This window comes from Passer domesticus, chromosome 5 (genome assembly GCF_036417665.1).
Source record: "Passer domesticus isolate bPasDom1 chromosome 5, bPasDom1.hap1, whole genome shotgun sequence".
NCBI lineage: Eukaryota > Metazoa > Chordata > Aves > Passeriformes > Passeridae > Passer > Passer domesticus.
Window position 1 is genome coordinate 69,265,228 of NC_087478.1, and position 23,364 is coordinate 69,288,591.

Consider the following 23,364-nt stretch of genomic DNA (forward strand, 5'->3'; position numbering starts at 1 on the left):
CCGGGGCGCTGATTGGCCGGGCGCGCCCCCCCTCCCGCCTCCTGCCCCCGGCGGGGCGGGCACGGGCGGCGGGAGCGCGCGCGGCGGCGGCGGGAGCGCGCGCGATGGTGGCCGGCGGGGCCGCGCGGCTGCTCCCGCTCCCGCTGCTCGCGCGCGCCGCCGCGGCCAGGGCCAGGGCCAGGCCGGCGCTGCCCGGGCGGGCGGGCGCGGGGCGCTGCGGGCTGCGCGCCGGCCCCTGGGGCGCCCTGGCCTTGGCCGTGCCCGCCGCCGTGCCCGCCGGGACCGGCTGGAAGGAGAGGCCGGGGCAGCGCGGCCCGGCGTGGGCGGCGGAGCGCGGGGCCGCGCGGCCGCCGCGGGGGCTGCTGCGGCGCTTGGGGCTGGTGCTGCGGCTCGGTGTTCGCGCCTGCGGGCTCCTGCTGCGCTTCGGGCCGCTGCTGCTGCTCTACCCGCTGGGCCGCCTGTGGCCCGGCATGGGCGCCCGCTGGCTGCGGCTGCTGCGCAGGGCGGCCGAGGCCGCCGGCCCCACGTGTGTCAAGCTGGGCCAGTGGGCCAGCACCCGCAGGGACCTCTTCTCGGAGGCCTTCTGTGATGAGTTTTCCAAGCTGCACGTCGAGGTGAGCCCGCACCCGTGGGGCCACACCGACGAGCTCTTGAGGAAGGCCTTCGGGGAGGACTGGATGGGCATCCTCAAGTTCCCGAGCCGGGAGCCGGTGGGCTCGGGCTGCGTTGCCCAGGTGTATAAAGCCTATGCTGACCTCGCTGCCATCGGCGGCTCCCGGGCGAAGGAGCTGGAGCAGCGCTCGGAGCTCAGGTCTGCCTTTGAAGCGTGGGAAGTGTCAGGCTTTAGAGGCCTCCTCGGGTGGCTGAGAAGGAGGAAGAGCAAGGAGATACGGGATGAGAGGAGCAGGGAGGAACTGAGTTCTGCAGACTGCTCCCAGGGAAGTTCCGGGAGTAGGATGTCCCTAATGGAACAGAGGGCCAAGCCACCCCCGAGCGCAAATCCGTCATCAGCCAGACACCTCGTGCCTGTAGCCATTAAAGTAAGTCATGTGCCGAAATGGCAGAGGTATGAAAATGGGGTGTGCTGGACGAGGTCCGTCAAATTTTAGCTCCCATGGAGAGAGGTAGCTGGCCAGGGCCAGGTGGAACAAGAAGGGGTGCTGTCTCTCCAGGTGTCCTTTCTCAGGGCTTTTGTTCCAGCCAGCCACAATCCCCAGCTTTTACCAAACTGAGAGCTCAAGATTTGATGTGGCATGTAGGTACTAGGAATGCCTCCAAGGGCCCAATTTACATTAAAAGAATTAGTATTAAGGTTGCTTGCACCTTCCAGACAGCAAACCTCCTTCTCTGCTTGCATGAAGAAATTTGGAACATAGAAGTGCGTTCCAGCAAAGTTTATTTAAAGAAACCTCATATTTGAGCAGCTTCAAATACTAACAAGGGATGGAGCAAGACTGAAAGTAGTGCAAAATGTCTTTGGGTGAAACTGTAGTCTCCAGCACTGATACACTGAATTTGACAATGATAAAATGTTTCTCAATGGCAAAATGGGAATTCTTCTGAGGGCTAGCCAAAGAAGCTGGTTGCCTCCCATCCTAATAAGCTGGGTTCTGTATATTTGAAATGTATTACTTGAGGTCATTGCAATGGAGTGTCTGGGGGGTTGATGCTGCCACTGCTCGTTCTTGTGCAGGTCCTGCACCCTGGGCTGGTCCACCAAGTCCAGATGGATCTGTTTCTCATGAAGATGGGCAGCCGCATCATTGGGCTTCTCCCTGGGTTCAAGTGGCTCAGTTTGACAGAAATAGTGGAGGAGTTTGAGAAGCTTATGATGCAGCAGGTATGTGCCAGGCCATGGTCCCCAGCTAAACAAAACTGCCCTTTATCTTGCTCTGGCTGGCTCTAACTCTGTTCACACCACTACATTTAAAATGGGTAGATAAAGGCTAGCTTGTTCTTTACTTCTGTTCTTTAGTCTAATCAAATCACATAACATTACTGTAGGAAAGCTTATACGCTCACAAAGTAGCAAAGCAATGAAAAAACAGTCTTTATTAGATCTAAAATTATTTTTTGGACTTTGAAAATAATGTTTAGACTTTGAATGTGTTTTCTAGTGGGCAGCCTGAACAGCTAGCTAGCCATAGTCAGAGTCCTTTTTGCAGCATTGTGGAAGGTGAACACTGGTGAGACTCCTCTCTTTAGGAAAGAATCTCTCCAAGCAAGTACTCAGGCATGTGGGCTTTTTCTATAATTCTATATATATGTTTGCAGTCTGTACTCACTAGTCATGTTTGTTAGAACTTACATATATATATATATATATATATGCATAAATAATGTTTTCACAGAAGTTAATAACACATTCTACTCTGTATTATCATCAGACTCACAGTGTCAGTAAAATTTTGCAAACATCTGAAAACATCTTGATTTACTAATGTCTTCTAAAGACACAGTCCTGGAATATTGCTACTATCAAACTTACAAAGATCTCACTGCAGGCTTAATTAGGCTTATGTTTCTATAAAATGAGCCATTATCTGCTAATTTCATTTTTGTGTCTAGATTGCAGAGTCTGAAGTCTGCAACAAGCTTTTGAAAACCTTAATTATTCTCTACAATTCCAAAACCTCTGCAAAGTAAATCCATGCTGGGAGCTGTTACTATGGTCAGATGTGACTTGAGGTCATTCGTGCCAGTTTGGCAGAGCTTGGGTGGATTTGCAGAAGACTGAGAGTTAGGAGAACGTCTGATAGGCTCATTGTAGCCTTTTCCCTTTGAATGAACAAGGAAGTATTCCTGGGATATTCCCCCACTGCCAGACAAATGAGGTGAGGCAAGGTTATCCTGCCTCCTTGAGCAGTAGCAGACAGCAGGAGAGATGCCCTTGTGTCAAGACACTGGATCACTGAAGAACCAGGGCCTGGACTTGCCATAGTGGATTATTTTGTATGAATTACATTAAATTTCTTCCTGCTACAGCTGCCTCTCTGTGAAGTGAGGCTGTGGCTGCAGTTCTTCTATCCTGTCTGCCTGCCTTGCTGTTTGGACAGCAAGCTTCCATTCAGGATAGGATTCAGTTTAGGATCTTATTGTATTTTTGAATGTAACATGGTCCTGGTCTATTTTGAGACACCATGCCTCTAGTAAGGCACCCATATTTCAAAGACTGGGACCTGGCTGTGCACCATCCATTGTCCAGTCTGCTCCTCTTCCATCAGGGAGGCTATGAGCGTGTAAAAAGCACCACCCTTTGTTTCCATTCTGGCTTTCTGACTAGTTTTGTTGGTATTGAGTATTGCAGCTCACACAGGATCCTGAAGATCTAATCCTAGGTGATTCTGATTTCCAACCTGCTTTTCCATTTGTCCCTTGAGATTGACTTACGCTATGAAGCCAGAAATCTGGAGCGCTTCCGACAGAATTTCCTAGATGTCGATTTTGTGAAGTTTCCAACTCCCCTTTGGCCCTTGGTAACGGCAGATGTTCTAGTGGAAACATTTGAGGTAAGAATTGCAGGGTGTGGGTGCGATGGTAGCAGTGAGAAAGTCCCAGGGAGACCATGGCAAGGAGGTGTTTCTTTTTGAGAAGGAGGAACCAAAGGCAGAAGAATGCTTTTTTTCCTTTTTGCTTAAGGAGATTGATGTCCTTCCTTAGTGTCTCTTCCACTCTTTTGGTTTGAAAGCAGTGCATCCCTGAAGACAGGTAGCAGACAACTCTGTACAGAAGTGAGCACTTGGCCTGAAAGCAAGCAGACCAGCAGTGGGTGCAGCCACCCTGTGCTTGCCTGTGCTTTGCAAACCAACACCATGCTTCACCTCTCCTCTGTGCTGGGTCAAAGCAAGGAGCTCAGCAATCTCACACTTTCTGATCCTTGCCTCACTTCCCTTGAGGATGTTTGAGTCACAGACCAAAGCTACTCTCAGGCTTAGTTTTCCTGCATGTGACCCTGGCAAGGGTGTTTCTGTCCCTGGAATACTATCTGTCTTTCCAAGGAAAAAACCCTTGGTTCTCTCACGTTTTCCGTCACATTTGGTACAGGCTCTTTCTGCCAAGTCCTTTGTAGGGTATTATCATCACCTTCCCCCAACTTGTGGCACCCAGGAAAAGGCGTGTTTGAAGGTGGGATGCAGGGGGTATTTGACTCCAGCTCTGGCTCTGTTTCAGGAGAGTGAGCCCATTTCACGCTACCTGCACGTGGGGATTGGCACGGAGCTGCGGCAGAGACTGGCCAGGATGGGCATGGACATGCTGCTAAAGATGGTAGGTGCTTGGCTGGGGCTGCAAGAGAAGGTTGTTTTCCTGCAGAAACTATTCAGTTTGGATAATAAGACAATGAGGCTGAAGAGGGAACCCATTTGCTTCCTACCTGTACCTGGTCTGGGTAAAGCCTGGGCTGGACTCGGCCCTGCTGAGGCTCTGACAAGGAGCTCAGCCACTGCAGAGGGACCATCTGCCTGCACACAGTAGGACTGGCCTGTGCACCTTGGTCAGCCTTTGCTTAGGACACCCACCAATCCATTCAATGAATATTCACCTATTACCCAAGTACCTTAAAGTGCAACGTTATTAGCAAATGTCATGTGCTGTGCAGAGATTGTGGATGTGACTCAGAGAGAAAACAATGAACTGATTTCTTAATTTATCCAGTCCTCTAAAACTGCCTTTTTGTTAGGGAGAACTAAATCTCGAGTAAAGACAACAAACCTGGCCAGGTTCAGCTTCTGGCTATCTAGTTCTTCTGTGGCTGAAATAATCCCAAAAAGTCTGGAAAGGAGTGTTGAGAGGGTGGTACAAGTGTCTTGTGAGGGGCTGTGAGAACCAGCAGGGAAGAGTTGCAAAAGCTCCTGACAGTTCTGAGTGTGTGGGCAGTGCGTGTCAGATGAAATGCTGCTGCTAACTGCAGTATTGTGCTAGGGCAATAGTGAACCTCTACTTCTGGCTCCAGGTAGTATGACAGGCTCTGAAATAGCTTTTACCACTCAGAAAACAATGCTGGAACCAGAATAGCTTTATGCTACAATTGGTTTCAAATTTTAGGAGTAGAAAAGAATTAAAGGGCAAAGAAACAACTTTATGTCTGTAAGTAAAACAAATACCTCTTTCTTGAGTACTCTGTAGTTGATGCCCAGGAACCTCCATTGCAAGGGCTGTAATAGAACTAGAAGAAGTGCAGAGGAAGGCAGATAGGATGATTATTCATGTGGAATGGCTTCCATACCAGAATGGTGAAATAATTTGGACTCTTAACTCTGGAAAGCAGAAAGATGAGTAGCTTATGACAAAGATTATGCAGTCATGAGTGCACGAGAATGAATATGGATCTGTTGTGTAGGGTTTCTCAATAAGGAGGACATAAAATTAGCAGAAGTAATTTTTTTCGGGCAACACCAAAACCATATTTTTTCACACAGCTCTAATTATTTACATGGCAGTTGAAAAAATTCATAGGAGAAATCCATTAAATGCAAAGATAATCTCTTTGGGGCAGGAAGTCCTACAGTCCCAGGTTACCAGGAGGGTAGTGGCAGGGGGGTGGGGGGCTGGAAGTACTGTTTGGTTCTTGTCCTCTTGCCAGTCCTTTTTGGTGCTAACTACTAGCAGAGTCAGAGAAGGGCTACACAGATTTATTTCCTCTTCTCTTGTTTTCCTTACTTTTCAATAGAGTTATTATGTGGGTTGGTGTCCTGCACTAGACAAACGTAACCAGTCACAGTAACCTTTGTCACTGAATGGCAAACAGCCTATTCTTACTGCATTACTCTTTGCTAAGGCCCACCACTGTGCCCCATTTTAGAGCTGATTGCCAAAGGGCACTGCCATTCCCTGCTGGGACTCCTGGCTGTCCTACCTGACCTCTAGCAAACACTGGGTTGCTTCACACAGCTCTGCTGACTTCCTGAGTACCCGAGCTGGTCTCCAGCAGAAGCCACCTGCTGTGGTGCTGCCCAGGGTGATGCCCCATCACTGGTAATGACAGAGAACAGACCACAAACAACCCTCTGCCGTTTGCCTGGGGGCTTTTGGTGTCACCAGGTTTGATTGGAACGAGCTGCTCTCACACTTACCTGTCCTCCAGATCTTCGTTGACAACTTTGTCCATGCCGACCTGCACCCCGGGAACATCCTAGTTCAAGGCACGGCGCGGCCGGGCAGCACCCGCCCGGAGCTGTGTGACAGCCAGGTGCCAGAGCTGTGTGACAGCCAGGTGCCAGAGCTGTGTGACAGCCAGGTGCCAGCGGTGCAGCCAGCCCCGCGGCAGCTGCGCCTGGTGCTGCTGGACGCAGGGATCGTGGCAGAGCTGCAGAGCGCCGACATGCAGAACTTCCGCGCCGTGTTCACAGCTGTGGTCCAGGGACAGGTGAGGCCCCTCTCCGGCATGGGGCTGGCTGGGGAAGGGAGATGGCTGCGGAACCCGATGGCCAAAGTGAGAGTTTTCTATTTCCCCTTGAAATGCCAAGAGGGGTAAGGAGCCTTGCTAGCTTATCCCCAAACACAGGGATAAGTTGTTCAGCTGTAGCAAGGAGGCTGCCAGAGTGGAGCAATTTCTGGGCCCCTGGAACTAGAAGGTGCTAAATGGGAAGTATTGGCTGCCCCTTCCTGGTTAGGAGTACTTCTGCTGCAAGTTAGGACTGCCTGGGCACCACTGTTGCAGAATCTGTCAGGTTTTGCTACAGAAGAGGAGGGAATGGGTTAACATCTTGATCTGCCCCACATGTTCCCTCTGCAGCCTTGCTGCTGGAAGGCCCATAGGCCTTCCTCCATTTTGCTGTTGTGCCAGCATCTATAGAGGGGAAGGAAAACAGGTGTGTGTGGAGGGGTCTGCCTCTGCTAGGCTCCTCCATGTGAGGGGAACTACATTATCCTCCTCCCCCTTGAAACTCACTGTCAGATGGACTAGAGAACCCAGTGCTGGAGTCTCCTGTTCATTCTGGGAACAAGCATTGTGCTCCTACTTGCCTGTTGCTGTCTCTCAGCTGCAGGGTGAAGGGCTCACTAACACAGCTCAAGAGGGACACATTTTGCCTTGGTCTGCTGAAGCATGCCAAAGAATCCATGCCAATCCTGTATCCAGGCCCATCCTGTGCTGCCAGGGGCACTTCTCAGCTACTAAAAGCAAGAACTGCAAGCATCTGATTGCAAGTCACCAGTGATCAGGTTCTGTTTGTGCTGTTCAACTTGTTTCTCAGGGGGAGAGGGTGGCAGAGCTGATCCTCCACCACGCCCGTGCCAACCAGTGCCAGGACATCGAGCGCTTCAAGGCTGAGATGGCAGAGCTTGTGACCAAGGTCCGGGGGAACACCATTGCCTTGGGCAAGGCAAGTGCACCGTGTCACTGTCCCACTTACCTGCAATTCAGTGCAACTTGGCACTGAAAACTGAAACAAAAAGATTTTTTTGGTCAGCTGTTAAAATTCTCCTTGTGTATTCCAGCTTCAGGTGGGAAATCTCCTTTCGAGTGTCTTCAAACTATTGATGACCCATAAGGTGAGGTCCTGTCCCTGTCTGCTTTTAATAGCTGCAAGTTCATCTGGGGAGGGAGTACTGGGAACATGAGGGGCTAACAAGGAGGGGGACTGACTTCTGAAACAAACTGCTAGGAGAGGAACTGCAGGAATGCATCCAAGTGTTGCAGGCATGCTGTTTCTCAGGTCTTACACACACTCTGCCAAGCCTAATTCTGTTTTGGGTTTGGGTTTTTTTGAGGGGGTAGGGTTTGTTTTGTTTTGGGTTTGGTTTTTTTTTGTGTCTTAATACTTCATTTAATGGTTGATATTGTCTACTAAAAGGAGTACTTTTTGTAACACATAGTTTTTGCTGCCTTTTTTATAGTCCCTTAGACTATAGATACCTCCTTATAACTGATTATTTGGGGGACAAATTTCCACAGATGCAAGCAACTTTGGAAATCAAAAGACCTGTGGTGGCTTGAACTGGGGTTGTCAGCCACAAGGCTGCACAGTCCAACTAGTGGAGTTGCATTATAGTTTCAGGTGTGCAAATGCTCTCCCCAGCCTCTTCCCTTCCCTCCCAGCTTAGGCAGAGCTGGTGCCTTGGTTGAAGGGGTACAGAAGAAAGTAATATCCACTGAGTCCATTCAGTCTGTTGTGGTTCTAGGTGAAGCTCGAGAGCAATTTTGCTTCCATCATCTTTGCCATCATGGTTCTGGAAGGACTGGGACGTTCACTGGACCCTGAACTGGACATCCTGGAGGCAGCTAAGCCACTGCTCATCAAAACTGCAGCTTCTGCCCTCAAATAGACTCTTGTGGCTGCTGCCCTCTCGCTGTGGGGGGTTACCTGTGCTGCCTGTGAGCTGACACAGAGGAAGCTGCAGGTGAGGAGTCACAGGTACCCCAGGGATGTGGTGTGCAGTAGTTGCACTAATGCTGCCTTCAGTCATTTCAGCCAAGCACCAGGCATGGGATGATCAGAAGGTCTATTCCAGAAAGCAGGAAGAATTTGCACCATTGGACATTTCCCACTCATTGCACAGTTCCGAGAGCTAACGTGCTCTGGTATTTTTTAAAAACATCTTCAGAAAGATGTTAATTGATCAAGTCTGTTTTAAAATATATCAGGTTAAATATTTAATTTACTGACTTACCTGCACTATGGTATGAGAAATTATGTTCTAGCATCACCTAAGCAATACATTCAGGCTGAAAAAAGACAATAAATGTGTTTGTCTTTTGTACTTTTAACTTCTACTTTTATTGTAGAAGTGTCATAACATCCTGCATCTAGTGGTCTGCTCTTAGTCATTCTGGATGACAAAACCAGACCATTGAAATATTTTTTCAAACTTCTGTACTCTAGTACATTATGATAGGAGTTTGGATTATAAACAGCATAATAAAATACTTACCTAGGCAGAAAAACTTAATTCCATAATAAAAAACAACTTCTGGGAATATTTGTCCTGGTCTTAATTTTTCTGTTTCTGAAACTTAAGAGGTTTCTTTTCTTCTTCTTCTTTGTGTGATTTTCTCTACTACCCTCCTTGGTGCTCCCCTGGTTCCACTGTACTCAAAACCTTAACTGATATGCAGATACTTAGAGTTTTTTTCCCAGCAGGTTTCAAACCAGAGTCCAAGCCTTTTCCTGATGAATCAAAACCACACTGCAAATGTTTAAAATAAAATAAAGCTAGCAGAAGAGCTGGATTACACGTGGCATTTACAGTCAATTATTTTAATAGCGGTATTAAAATGATTTTATGGCTGCATTTTAATACAGAAATAGTCTATGAATGATTGGAAATAATGTGGTACTGAATATATTCCCAGACCTACCCTGTGTGAAATAGCAGTAGAGCAGGGTCTCTGCAGTGGTCTGTTCTCAGTGGTTAAGCAATGAAGAGAAAGTGCATAAGCAGACAATCTCCTGTTTGATGGTGATTATAAAGCAATGATTAATAGCATATAAATGAAGTCTCAAAATAAGTTTAGATTCAGCTCAGTATATTTAATGTACTTTCCTTTAATCATTGCATATTCCATTTCCAAGTGCGTAAGAATAAAAGCAGGAGTAGAGTTTAGCACCTTGTAAGTTTGAGGCTTGTTTCTTTAAGTCTAGTTAGAGTCAGAAGCAGGCAGAGCATCGTCCTAACCAGCACAAGAGTTTATGTAAGAAAACTCAAACAAGAAGAGAAGCAACCCCTGCAAACATTACCCTGAAGAAAAGCTCCATGTGCCCCCAGCACCCATGTTCCCTCAGCAGGGTGTGTGCCAGGTCTGGGCACAACCATCCATGTTCTTGCTGAGCAAATTCCAGCCAACTTTTCCAGACACTCAACTGAGTGGAAACTGTTCCAAATGATGGGATTTCATGTCTAAAATGCAAAACGGTACCTCACACGTAGTTTCCATAAGCTGAGGCAAGTTACAGTTTTTTCAGACCTTAACTCTGACATTTTGTTTGTTAAAGCCTTCACCTTCTATTTAAGTTCATCTTTCCTTTTCCCCTTTTTTTTTCTTTAAGCAAAAATCTCAGGATGGGTCATGCACTTACATTACGGATCCTGAAGTTTAAAAATGCCCATTTTAGCTATTGAGGGCTCAGTAGTTTGTAAACAGCTGGATGAGAGACTTAACTTTGTCTTTTTAGGGAAAAGCTGAAGGCATAGCCTCTCTATTATCCCTGGAGGAATGCATTCTGACACTTACTGCTTGGAAACTGCTGGCCATTCAGATTTGGCAGGATTTCAAAGGAGCTCCCTTTTACAAGTTTTCTTAATTTTACTTTTTTCTTTGTGTGTTTTTTTTTTAAGAAACTGCTATTATCACTGTTGCTGTATTCTAGAAGGAGGCATAAATTTTTATAATGTGCCAGAAAATGTGTATCATGTTTCCAAGTGTATACAGAATGTCAGGCCAAATTGAAATTTTGTATCTAGTTTGTCTCTAGGCATTACTTGAAACAAGGTATCACATATATTGTATTCATTTTAGCATAATTCTGCGTAAAATAAAGATATTTCCATATAGCCCTGGCTGTTTCAGCAAATAAATTGTGCCACATCCATTCTCCTTTCCTCAATACCTGACTGAAATTTCTGGCTACCCAGAACTGATCAGTGCATTTCCTGTGGCACATCCACAGGGAATTTTGTACCTCAGATGATAAGAGGAAGAGGGAGCACTTCAGGATGTGACATGCTTAACCTCCTCCTCCTCTCCTTTGGCACCTCCACTCACCACAGTGCAATGCACTAAAAACCCCTCCTTTCTGATGCAGAAAAGTGCCTCTAGATGTGCCCTGCTGCTCCCTCTCAGGGGAGGGGGAAGCCAGTGACCCCAGGAAGAAAGGCAGGTGAAGGACAGAGCAGTGGAACTGCACTCTGGCTGCAGTGACAGGGAGATTAGAGACCTCTCCAGGAATCCAAATGCCACCTGTCACGACTGCTGTGGCACACTGACTCACAGCTGACAGGACACAGCAGGTCTGTGAACTGCTCCAGGCCCTGCTGACCCACTGTGCAGCTTCCTTAGGTGAGCATGGATGCCTGGAGCAGCAGGAGCTTCTGTTCCCTGAAGTACTGCTGCAGGGCACGGAGTTTCTGGCCTTTTTCCATCTTCAGATGAGAACTCTCTCCTCTGGAACACTCTCACTTTGGCAGCCTGGTGCTGCTTTTGCTGTTTGTCCTGCTCCTGGGATTCTTGTTCCAGCACTTCCTGCCATGACTGCATTCTGCTCCTCAGCAACTCCTACATAAAGACATTCAAAACTTTGGATGTCTTTACAGTCAGCCTTCATGCCAAATTTCATCTTCACTTTTCATCTCTGTCCAGCTCTGGGGCCCCCAGCATGGACATGGATCCGCTGGAGTGAGTCCAGAGGAGGATCACACAGATGTTCAGAGGGCTGGAGCACCTCTGCTATGAGACCTGGGGTTGTTCAGCCTGGAGAAGGGAAGGCTCTGTGGAGATTTTAGAGCACCTTCCATTGCCTAAAGGGGCTACAAGAGATGGAGAGGGACTTTTTACAAGGGTGTGGAGTGATGGGACACGGGAGAATGGCTTTAAACTGAAAAGAGTAGGTTTAGATTAGATATTAGGAATAGATTCTTTCCGGTGGGAGTGGAGAGGCACTGGCACAGGTTGCCCAGAGAAGCTGTGGATGCCCCATCCCTGGCAGGTTGGACAGGGGCCTCTGAGCAGTCTGGTCTAGTGGAATGTGTCCCTGCCCATGGCAGGGGAGTCGGGACTAGATGAACACAATCCAAATCATCCTACATTACTAAGATTCTCACTAGTCAGAAATAGATATAATCTATGGAAATTCGTTTCTTGCACGCAGAAAGACTTCTTTTGGTGAGAGATGAGGAATTTTACTTTCCACTTTTCATATTTATACACATGTCAAAAAAAGGTTACCCTTTTTATCTCTAAATGATACAGTTATACGGGATGTAAAACAGGTGAAATATACAAATACTCCAGATATTTGTATATGTACTTCCACTGCTGGAAACATGGCAGAAAAAAAATCTAGAACTGCCCTTACCAGCCTTTCTTTCTCTTGTTCACAGCTCCTTTTGTTGCTTTCTGTCTGCAACTCCTCTCTCTGCAAATGCCGTGTCTTTAAGAACTGAAGCCTCTGCTTTGCCTTCCTCTCCTCCCGCTGAAAGTAGGATTCCTTCCTGCTCCTCTCAGCCCCAGCAGCCTGGAGCAGTGCCATGTGCTGCAAAGCTCTCTCTTTGTGTTCCAGCTGTTTCTCCAGCCCTTGCAATATTCTCTGACGCAATCGCCGCCTGTTTCCAAAACAAAATTTCTCAAATTTCTCATAAAGAAAGAGCAATAAAAAATAAAGACAGTGCATAAGACACAAAGCAGATATTTTGGCAATCTGTGTTCAGTTAACGTTCCAGGACTTTTTGTTAAGTTATGAGGATTAAACCTATGTCCAGAACAGAGGTAGCAAAAGCTCCAAACAGGCTGGTGCCTGATGTCAGCGGTTTTGGTCTGAGAACAGGACTGAAGGGAATTTGCCCTTGGAGAAAATGCTGTGCACCCACTCCCTCCCACCTCCAGCACCAATTTTATTCCCACTAGGGAACCACTATGACACCTCTGCAGAGCCCAGAAAAAAGCACAAGATGGGATGTGCAGCGACTGAAGGAGAGCAGCAGGGAGCAGATGTTGCCGACCTTCCAACATTTAGCACCAAAAGCAGCCAGTTCCCAGCATCACCTCTGGCTGTCCCTGTGCAGCTGGTGTCGGGTGCCATCTGCCTCTTGCTGCTGCTCCCTCTTCAGCTGCCTCTGTTCTTGCCACTTTTTGTGCTCAATCTTGGCTCTGCTGAAGTCCAGCTCCTTCCACTTCTTCTGAGACACACCACTAAGGGATGATTTCTAGGAGAAAAAAAGCAAACTGAACCCTTAATCCCAACAGTATATTTTTCTAATGCACACTGTAAGCACACAAAACCAGAACAGCCCAGTTTTAATGTCACTCCTGAGGCCTAGAAGCTACAAAGGCTCACAAATATTCTAGTGTTGATTCCCATCCATGAAAATACTGAGGATGATACTAAAACCTGTAGAAAACATTAGGCTTAATCAACAGAGAGGTGCCTGAACACCCAGTCTTCAGAATTCTCCATAGGTCAGTAAGCTGTGCTGTTCTGGTGTTGAGCCAATGCTTAAAACTCCCCAGTTTTTGGGTCAGCTTCTGGACTGGATAGAAAATCCACGTTCTGACCATAAAACAGATTTTATTAGCAAGAGAAACACCTGCCCCATCTGGCCAAACCCAAAACATTCCCGAGTTCTCTGCAGGTATTCCAACTCTTCACCTTTTGCTGTCTGAGATTTCTACCCATGCTCCAGCAGTCTTTGTGCTTTCTTCAGCACTAGCTTCATTTCAATGCTGTAGTGCTGCTGATTTGTATTTTTAAATGCCTGTGCCATGTACAGAGATGAAGGAGCACCTACAAGGCCTCTTCACAGCCATAGTGAAATTTTATTTGTTTTTGTACTTCTTACAGTGGCCTTTATGAGGCAAGTGCAAGTAAACACCACCAAACCTTTAGACTGTATTCCAGTTTACATTGCTAGAGCTGTGTGGAGCTGGAACAGAGTTCCCCCAGAATATTTTCCTCTGTCAAATGCATCCTCCTTCCTCCTATTCCCAAGAGCAGTTAGCAGGCTCCTGCTATCAGCTGCTCCTCTGCAAACAGAATGTCTCCTTCCAGTGCTTTCCTGGGGACAACTCGAATACCAAAAGCTGGAAAACACTACAGGACTTTTCAAATCATGTTCCTGCCAGTCTTACACAGCATTGTGACTGGTTTCTCTTAACACATTGATCTGTATGGCTTCCCAGGGGCTGTAAACAGCTTTGCTCTCCAGTGCATTGCTATTCTTAGCAAAAAAATGTACCTTGTGGGTGTGTTTAATGACACACACAAGGAGAGATCAAAGAAAGAATCAAAGGTGTTTGGTAGGTGGGAGGTGAACAAATGATGTTTTCCAGCAGGGAAAGTACCAGCCTAAGGATCAGGAGACTCCTAGTTCCACCCCTGCCCTAACATGCACTCTTTGCTGTGGGCTTCAGATGACTGCCTAAACTTTCTCTTTTTGGCTTTCAGTACCTGTAAAAGAGGAATTTTTTTTTGTTTGTTTGTTTTTTGCTATCTAGTAGAGCTGGCTGAGAAGCTTATTTAGAAGAGATTAGATCTAACATACAAAAACATTCTGTCAAAAGTGCTGAGAAAAATACCACAAGTGCCCTGTTCTACACAACGTGGGCTCCCAAGTGGAGTCCTTAAGTTTCTATTTATGCATAACCATTATTCTACACAGGCATAATTTCTGTTGCAGCAAAAACCTTTGTGAAAGATCAAAGGAGAGAACATTCTCACATGACATAAACAGATCTCCTCATCCTAAGAACTAAACTTAAATACTCACTGTGATGCTTTTGTCTTTTAGAAGGTTTGGGAGATGTGTGGATCTGCCAGCCTGCAGGTGGGTAGTACTGTGGGGTCTCTGCACACGAAGGGCTGATCTGATGGTCAGGCTGTCTTTCTCCAGTGATTGATTCACCTGGGCAAAGAAGCTCTGGCACCTGAAAGGAACCAAAGCACTGCTTCCCAGGGAAGGGCTCCTCTGGGAATGCTGGACTGGAGCTTCTGCCACTCTGGACTCAAAAAGGCCTTTCAAATAAATTAGGGCAAGGACATATGAGAATATAGGAAGCTTATAAAAACAAAGCAAATTAAAAGAACAAAAGCTCTGCTCACATGAAATATATTCAAGCAAGGATTTTATAACACTTTCCTATGAGGAAGTGGGACAGTTTTTAGCCTCCACAAAAGAGGTTCCAGCTTTTCAGAAACAAGTTTGCCATTGCATTTAGGCTAGAGTTTGGCCTGGGAAACTGAGTTTTGCCTGGCACTTCTTACAGCTACTCAGGCTAAAGGATTGTTTACATGGTATCTCACAGACTGGCACGAACTGCTCTGAGTAAAAATGATAAATCTTTTGATAGGGCAATGCCTGAGCTCCCCATCCTGCTGAGAGACAGGAAACATTAATGTGGGCACAACCCTGTTAACACAGCATTTGGCTAACTGAGAACAGGAGCAGAGTTTGCTCACACCTTTCTGCTAAGGATAGGGCAGACCTGAGTGGCAGCTGTGGCATGGAATGATGCTGGAACACCAGCTGGGAGGAAATGTGCACTCCTATTTGACTTTCCATTCTCCCTCTTCCAGCAGTGTCACAAAGAAATAACAAAGAAAGCTACAGGTTTTCAGAAGTCTCTCTTAGATGTCTGCAATTGCCACAAAGCTGAGAACAGCAACAAATTGATCAAAATCATGATCCAGCCCCTTTTAGCTGTTCAGGGAACAAAATTCTACTCAGTGACATTATAAAGCAGTGATTTCCAGCACAGATAAGAGTATTGTTTTGCAGAAAAGTCCTGGTTAAATCTTGTTGCTATACACAGTCACTGTTAATGTTAAATATTAATTTTTGAAGTAAAGAAATTTTTATTTATACTGAGCTCTACAATATAGGTTAAAAACCCCCAAAGGCTGCTACTGCAGTAGATGAGCTGTAAAAGCCAAAAAATCTCAAGTACCATCTGAAAATTCTTTCACTTTGAGAGAAGATTAATAACTTCCCAAGCCATAGCACCATTAATACCTATATATAAAGATGGCATTATGGCATTTTCTTGTAAAGCACCAAGAATTATGGTGGCAGATCTTATACATGATGCCACCCTGCACTGATATTATGTGCTAAGTCTTATATTTGGGTAAAAGAGTTATAGTTCCAATACCATGCTCACGTTCAAAATTAGCTTCAGTTTCAGCATCCTGCTGTCTGCTCTCTGCTTCTTCCTTGTGATCTGTCTCCATTAACCAGCTGTCTGTGTTGACAGCAGCATCAACCACAGCATGAGCCATCTCCCTCTGAGGGCCCTAGAAATAACAAGAAATGCAACCATAATCCAGACATGATAAGGAAAAGAATAGGTTTATTTAATGAGTTTACAGCATAAGATCTTAAATTGTAACTGAAGTTCAAGAGAGAATGGAAAAAACCAAATTCTGGGAGAGTTCTTTACTAAAGAAACAACCCATAGGTAATTTCTGATAACTTCCTGAGTTTCCCTATGTCTCCAAATGACACAAAGTACTTTTGCCTGAAAGGGTCCAAACTGGTACAAAAGAGATCAGGCCAGAGGAGCTCTGACTGAAAGACAGCCCTGCTTCTGGCATGTGCCAGAATTCGGATTTTAACCCTTTAACAGCAATGGAGATAAGTGTGGCAGTAGCTGGTGCACATGAACCTCCTCCTTGCTGATCCTCACCCAGTGCCCTGCTCACAAGCACCAAATCAGCTGCTGAGGACTACGTAAGTCTCTTGTGGTCCTTGACTGGGAGAGGGGACACCTCTAACAGGGTGGAGAAGTATGTTAAAATAATCATGCAAAATTCTGCCTTGGTATGGAACAATATCTACTGTAATCCTTATCCAGTGCAAATTCTTCTGACACTTTTTCCTTTTTTTTGCCATCACCTCCTTTATTCATAATGTAGAGGGACTGGGCTATGCAACACTTCTCATATTGTGCATCCATGGAAGAGGTTCTAGAAACCTGCTCCAGCCAGGGACAATGACAGATTACTGACAATATCCTTACCCCAGTCAAAGAAAGGCAGTGCAAAGTCTCCACATTCTTTAGCAGGAAGGCATAAGGAGCAGCCCTTCAACGTCTAGCTTGGTACCAAGGGTAGTAAATTTGCAGTAACAAAGCTGATATATACACAAATAGCAGACCACTTATTAACAGAAGAGCCAGGGTGAACTACTTTTTACCTTCTCAGTTTCTATAACCTCATGGTCCTCTTCCAAACAAGACCTAACATCTTCTGGAACGTTTTCTGTCTCTAATCTCTTCTCTTCCTTATTCTCTTCCTCTCTGGAAACGCTTTCTGGAGAAGCAATCCTCAATTCAGACAGTTCCTGTTCTATTTTCTTGCTGAGCTTTTCTTCAGTCAGGCTTGCTCTTGGGATGAAGGCATTTTCCTGCTGCACTTTGCACTCTGCAGGCCGTGTGGGCTCCCAGGCTCCCAGGCAGCACTGGGGAAGCAAGGTACACCTGCAGCTGCACGTGGCACAGGGATGAGTGGAATACAGAGCCTCTGGGCAGCAATCCAGGCCCAGGTGACCCTGTCTGTAGTGTCCTGAGGCTCTATAACCTGGTGCCACAAGGTATGGGTAATCCAAGCTTGAATCTACCACCATCTGCCTGGCTGCTAAAGGCATCTGCAGCTCCAGGATGATGCGTTCACTTAGGGGCAGAGGAATCCGCAGAGCTTGGGCAGAAGAGACCTCCTTAGTCTGCCCATTCCAGAAATTCACAAGCACTCCCCTTTCATTGTGTGCTGTGCATATTGGGGGAAAAAAAAAGGCAAATAATGTAATATGAATGTCAGTCGGTGTGATTTATCTCATAGAGAGCAGGAGGTAAAAGTAATGACTTGTGTTTCAGACAATTCTGTAACAACTTCCATTATTTTATTCTTTAGAGGTTTAAAATTTTACTTTCTCCTGAAATTCCTGCAAGGAGACAGCAGATGTAAAAAAATCTCACTTGCCACAGCAGGTGGGATTTTACCCTGAAATAGCTGGTAAGCAGACTAACAGATAATCAGGTGATCCTCAGGAAGATCAGGAACGGTTTTTGACTTGTGCTGGGAGAATGATATCCCCAGCCCCTAACGTTTTAGGAAGTTTTCACCCACAGAACAAAGCAAAGGCAAATTCTGTGAGCTGCATTAATTCTGACCCTGAAAAGGTGGCTTAGTGCCAACAATAAAAACACGATGAAGAGAACCCAAGCAGCAGGAGGTGAATTCTCTGTGCTGGAGCCTGTTCTCTTCCCTGCAGTGACCAGCTCCTGTGGCAAGTGCAGTGCTGTTAAGAAAACCAAAGACCCAAAAAAGGTACCTAAAGGTTCCTCTGTGCTCTCCACAACCCTTAGCACAGTGCCAGGGCCAAAACGTTTGGCTGGAGCCTCCCATGGTGCCAAGACCTTGTCCCCTGGAGCAAGAGGCTGTCGCCGGGCGTCTTCATAGTGCAGAATGTCATAGAGAGGTGTTTCCTGCCAGCCAGGCTTGACCTTGCCCTTCAGAGCACGACTTTGGTCAAACTCAACTAAAAAGCCTTCCCTGGAGCCCTGCAAGAGTAAAACATGTGGTTTGCAAGGCAATTTGCAAGGTCCAGTTAACAGCAAAGTTTAAAGGCTAAGAGGGAAGTGGCAGAAATCCCAGAAAGTGGAATGTGATCTGGGAATGCAGCTTTTCTCTTCTACCAGGGTTTCACTGTACTGTGTCATACCCCTTTAAAAGAAAATAAAAAGCTGGGGCTTAAGGGGCTGACAGGCTTTTTCCTCCTTTCACTATGGAATTAGATATTTGTAAGAATACAATCAGCAGGCTAAGGCAGAACTCTACCAGGAAAACCTCCCACAAGAAAAAGAGCTGCAAAAATAAACTGTATTATGCAGTTCACCACAATCAGAAGGATAAAAAACATTCCTTCAGCAATCAGAGGGGTAACAAAGCAATAAAAAGTCACAACAGTCATAAATTTAAATACTTTAACTGAAACCTTCAGCAGCAAGTGAGGGCAAGATCTACTGCCAGAATCTCAGCCTTCTCTACAGATCTCTGAGTGCACTTACACAAATAATACTGTCAGCTCCTACTCCAGCTGATGTCACTTGTGCCTACAGCTGTACCAATCTGTTCTACCCCACACTGAAGCTTACAGACATCCTCACCTATACCAGCAAATTTATTTAACTAACCTGCAAAATGAACTGGATTTTAAAAGAAAACCTGCAGGGGGGATTTTCTGTCTGGCATCCAAAATCATTTCACAATTCCCAGAAATACAGATGGAGAAGAATAAGGAAAGCTCTCAGTTCAGTAAAGAGGAAGTGGACCCTGGAGACAAACATTTTGGATTACTAGCTGCTGTTTAGCTAACTAACTCTGCTGCTAGGCTGGGCAAAAGTAGACAACAGGGATAAGGAACCTGTTTTGTCTGTCTCTGAATAAAAACTCATTTTAACTACAAAAACAGATGGGTCTGCAGGCTGTTCTTACTTGCAGGACTCCTCACAGCAAGCAGCCAGACAGCACCAGGTAACAGATGAAAACAGGGTGTGGGGAGGCAACAGTGGCTAGGAAATGCACTGTAACACTGGAGAGCCACCCCACAGCAAGGGCTTGGGACTGGTGAGTATGGGAAGAACAGAGAAAAAGCTCTTACAGCCATGTTCCCAATAAATAGTTACCTTCACCTCCTGGACAATGTGGCCCAGGTAGTAGTAGCCATCAGTTTCTCTCCTTGCCAACACACGAGCCCCCCTCAGGACATGGGAAGCCTCCAGGGATGAACCAATGAAATTTCTTTTGGCTGAGAGTATCAAGGGCAAGCAGAAGGGACCTGGATTCCAGGCACAAACACGACAGCTGTGGAAAACAAAAATACAAGAGGTAATGGAAAGCCCGGCAACAGATAATCTGCAACTTGCTGCAGTGCAAACCAACTAAATCAACATGGGACAAAACCCCCACCCTGCAATAACTGTCTTTGTTTCCCAGCTTTTTCTTCTCTGCTTTTCCAGTGACCCACCTAAAGATTATGAGCTTACTGTGTTACTGGACATCTTGGCAGCACAGAGCTACAGGAATCTTTATTGGCTGTGTGGCAGCACTGGACATGTGAGATGGATGTGGAGCTCACCTGGAAGGAGGAGACGGAAGCAGAAAATGAGCATGATTTTTGAACATTTAAATCCTTAAACAGGAATATTGTCTACAAAGTTGAAATTTACTTTCAGTTTATTACTTCTCTCCATAATTCTTCCACCATATCTTGTAGTACTATGCTGCTTATCTGTAAATTCATCACAAATGGTTTTGATTTTGAGAAATACATTTTGGAGAGAAGAAACATGAAAAAAAACCAAAATGTAAGAACTATATGATAAACCCCCCTTGCACCTGGTTTCTATTCAGCTGCTAGGTGTGTAGCAGGGGTGGGCAGTCAGTGGCCACATGTGCACTGCTGCTGCTGCTGCTTACACAGCTTCCGAGCTCCCCTGGCAAGCAAAGCTGAAAGGTCAATGAAAGGACCTGAAGTCAAGGAAGAGTGAAGAAAGTGGGGGTTCAGTCTAGTGGGACAAAGTTGCTTCTGCAGGTCAAAGCCAGCAGTGGAGACATCCAGCCTGAGCAAGATGGAAAACGTGGGATGCTTGAGAACAAGGACACAGGGAACAGAATGCCAGGGACTGCAAGAAGGCAGAAAGACAAAATATGAGGCAGTTGGAAAGCAGAGCTGGCAATAAAACTATGAACTTTGTATCAAAGAATTCAGCTTTTATGGAAAAACATAAACTCGGTATGGAGCACATTGCAGGGGTTGCAACACATTGCACATGGTAAGTAAAAACTGGTTGAAAAGTTTGCTGCTATTCCCCATAAACTGCTGCTGAAAATGGCTCAGATGAGCAGGGAAACGAAAATTTCTTAACTACAACTATCCACTGCTGCTTCAGCCAAGGATGTTAGATTTTTGTGGTCTTAACAAATGGAGAAGGTATTATTGCTTATTTAAAATACCTTCAGGAGGGCCATAGAAACTCATCTCCAGTTCTTTGTGGAGTGTTATCCAATAAAGATTCAGGAGGAACTACAAGTGTGGATTAATCTGACATTGGCATCATACCTCGTCAGGAGGAGTAGGGGAGTGTTGGATTCCTTGAAAGGACCCTCCTGGCAGTCTGGGTACTTTCTCCATCATTTTTTGCTTGCTTCCTTTGTGATCACCTCCATGTCCCAGAAGGCATACCAATATACATTACTGGATGCAACTGGCTGTCCACAAGAAGCTGGCAGAATTCCTCCAACCCTTGCTCTGGCATATACCGGTGAACAGATCCACCCCCCGGCAGGCTGGGTTTTCCATCCTCCTCAAAGTGTCGGGACTGAAACCAGGCTGCAGCCTGGCTCCAGGAACACTGCTGAGCGAGCAACAAACAGGGAAAACGGGAGTGAAAAAACAAAACTCTCTCAGATGCTCAGGTAGGAATTCTCTACTGGCTATTTCTATGCCGAGGCGTCGCCCCTGCGTTCTCGCTCCGGCTGCCGGCCCAGAGAGCGGGAAGAGGCTCCGCACCAGCTGCTTCCTCCGCGACAGCCCGGCCCGAGGGCGAGCCCCGCATCCCGGCCCGAGGGCGAGCCCCGCATCCCGGCCCCAGTGCGAGCCCCGCATCCCGGCCCCAGTGCGAGCTCCGCATCCCGGCCCGAGGGCGAGCCCCGCATCCCGGCCCCAGTGCGAGCCCCGCATCCCGGCCCCGCTAGGGCGGGAGGCGCCGCCGGGACACCGCCCGTGCCCCGCTGCTCCGCAACCGGACTGCTTGGGCTGGACTGCCGGGCTGCCCGGGCTTGGACAGAGGGACGCGCTGCTGCTTCCGCCCTTTCCTCAAACACCACCAGCGGGAGCCGCCTTCTCCCCCCGCCCCTCCAAAAAGCAGCGGCTGGGCTGGGGAGCTCGCCCCGCTCTGCGCCCCGCGTGGGCGATGCCAACTTTTGGCAGAACTCACGGAGAGCCCGCCCCTGGTGCCGCCCCGGCGCTCCCGAGCGCTGTGGGGAGTGAGGGGCAGATGTCCGGGGGCAGTGCGCGCTGTCCCCGAGCCAAGACACTGCCGTGCCCCGAGCCGTCCCCGTGCCCCGGACTGCCTCCCTTTCCCGGGATACTCTGAGCCGCGCGCTCTCTCCGTTTCCCGGGATACCTCGGTGCCGCGGGCTGTTTCCCTTTCCCGGGATACTCCGAGCCCCGGGCTGTCTCCGCCCCGGAAGGCGGCGGCCGCGCCAATCGCCGGGGCTGTTGCTGGGCGGTGCGGGTGACATTGGGCACGGCCATGGTGGTGGCGGCGCTGGGCCGGGCGGCGGGCCGGCTGCTGCGGGCCGGGGCCGCCGTGCCCGGGCGGCGGCGGTGAGCGGGGCGGGCCGGGCCGCGGGGCTGGCGGGCGGGCCGGGGCCGGCGGGGCCCGGAGTGAGGCGCGGCCGTGCTGTGTTGCAGCGCGGGCGGCGGGGTGCACATCCCGCCGCGGTACCGGCAGTTCCCGGAGCTGACGCGGGCGCAGGTGATCCGAGGCGAGCTGCTCAGCGGCTTCATGTGGTTCTGGATCCTCTGGCAGTTCTGGCACAACTCGGACATGGTGCTGGTGAGGCCGGCGCGGCGGCCGAGGGCGGGGGGTGCGGGCCGGGCCCCGGCCGCGCTCTGACGGGCCTCTCTCCCAGGGACACTTCCCGTATCCCGACGCTTCGGCCTGGACGGACGAGGAGCTCGGCATCCCTCCGGACGATGAGGAATAGCAGCACACCGGTACGGCTCCCGTCGCCTCTCCCCGCTCGGCCCTGCGGGGCTGGTACCGCAGCCTCTGCGGCACAGGAGGCAGTGTCTGCACTGCTCAGTGCCTTCACACACGGCTGCCCGAGACCAGATAGCCCAGTTTTAGCAATATAAGCCCGCACTGTAACAACCGACTTTGTTAGGAGTTGCAGCTTACTTGGTAATGGCTCTAGATTACTTTATTCATGCTGTTGTGTAGACCCAGCATCATCTAACTTCAAAGACATGCTCTGTTTCTAGACGTCTGTCCAGATGTCCCCTTAAACGTTTGAGGCTTGTATTCGTTTCCAGTTCTTTAATTACTGAGTCTTTTTTAAGCTCTTGGGTCACACATTACAGCTCTAAACCAAAGGTTCAGCTACTGCTGAAGGCAGCAGTGAGGAGGTCCTTCTGCTCTGCGTGGTGGGAAAATGATGAGCAAAAAGGTTCTCAGGCTTTTCTTCTGTTATTTTCAGGTTCCTGGAACTAACTGAGACTCCCGAAACCAAACCTTGGTCTCCTGGGTCCTTTTGTGAATAAATCTGTAAACAAAGTCTAAGGTGAACTGTATTTTTTTTTCTATTTTAAATAGAATTCTTGAAAAATTACCATGACAACTTTAAAGTTGTAGTACTTGAGTACACATGAGCTTTTGTAATGCCTGCTTGATAGAGAATGTGTTTGCCCCAAGAAATAGGGTACATGAGTGCATGGCAGTTAACAGTCTTGTCAGTAAAGGCTCTGCCAAATAACCAATGAAGAGGTGAGGGGAAATTGCCATAGAAGCAGGATAATTTACCCAGAAGAGAACCCAGACCAGTTGGTGCCAGGCTTTTCCCAGGATGAAGAAAGACACCCCTTGGGTATATAAAAGTTCAGAACAGTAAAGGTAAAAACGCCTTAGGGCTCAGCACAGCAGTCACGGAGGCA

General features: G+C 47.7%; 3 protein-coding genes and 1 long non-coding RNA gene across 13 annotated transcripts; 2 read left to right on the forward strand and 2 right to left on the reverse strand.

The window, feature by feature from the left end:
- Positions 1–104: 104 nt before the first annotated feature.
- On the forward strand, positions 105–8,917 carry ADCK2 (aarF domain containing kinase 2). Of its 3 annotated transcripts, none has more exons than XR_010362638.1 (9): positions 105–1,040; positions 1,694–1,840; positions 3,381–3,509; positions 4,171–4,266; positions 6,083–6,364; positions 7,194–7,322; positions 7,438–7,491; positions 7,895–7,997; positions 8,122–8,258. XR_010362638.1 is itself a non-coding variant. In XM_064420878.1 (9 exons), the coding sequence occupies exons 1-9, from the start codon at positions 105–107 to the stop codon at positions 8,263–8,265; spliced, it is 1,869 nt and encodes a 622-aa protein (XP_064276948.1). In that variant the 3' UTR covers positions 8,266–8,917. The 3 variants fall into 3 exon arrangements, 2 of the variants coding, with proteins under 2 accessions (XP_064276948.1, XP_064276947.1); XM_064420878.1 differs by lacking the exon at positions 7,895–7,997 and having other exon boundaries at positions 6,083–6,187; positions 6,236–6,364; positions 8,122–8,917; XM_064420877.1 differs by lacking the exon at positions 7,895–7,997 and having other exon boundaries at positions 8,122–8,917.
- LOC135300890 (uncharacterized) lies at positions 1,374–6,195 on the reverse strand. The gene is made up of 2 exons (XR_010362642.1): positions 5,103–6,195; positions 1,374–3,744 (listed from the first exon to the last, which is right to left on the reverse strand). It is a non-coding gene; the product is annotated as an uncharacterized LOC135300890 (long non-coding RNA).
- Positions 8,918–9,445: 528 nt separating the features above from the next.
- On the reverse strand, positions 9,446–21,941 carry LOC135300883 (uncharacterized protein C11orf16 homolog). 8 transcript variants are annotated; one of them, XM_064420873.1, is made up of 11 exons: positions 21,833–21,941; positions 20,767–21,061; positions 19,691–19,782; positions 19,331–19,508; positions 17,977–18,205; positions 16,843–17,411; positions 15,809–15,941; positions 14,419–14,663; positions 12,698–12,858; positions 12,012–12,258; positions 9,446–11,212 (listed from the first exon to the last, which is right to left on the reverse strand). In XM_064420873.1, exons 2-11 carry the CDS (start codon positions 20,839–20,841, stop codon positions 10,925–10,927), a joined length of 2,217 nt encoding a protein of 738 aa, XP_064276943.1. In that variant the 5' UTR covers positions 20,842–21,061; positions 21,833–21,941; the 3' UTR covers positions 9,446–10,924. The 8 variants fall into 8 exon arrangements, with proteins under 8 accessions (XP_064276943.1, XP_064276938.1, XP_064276942.1 ...); XM_064420868.1 differs by having other exon boundaries at positions 15,800–15,941; XM_064420872.1 differs by having other exon boundaries at positions 15,800–15,941; positions 20,767–21,058; positions 21,833–21,914.
- Positions 21,876–22,988, forward strand: NDUFB2 (NADH:ubiquinone oxidoreductase subunit B2). Its single transcript, XM_064420888.1, has 4 exons — positions 21,876–22,035; positions 22,123–22,267; positions 22,344–22,428; positions 22,911–22,988. Exons 1-3 carry the CDS (start codon positions 21,962–21,964, stop codon positions 22,416–22,418), a joined length of 294 nt encoding a protein of 97 aa, XP_064276958.1. The 5' UTR covers positions 21,876–21,961; the 3' UTR covers positions 22,419–22,428; positions 22,911–22,988.
- Positions 22,989–23,364: the final 376 nt, after the last annotated feature.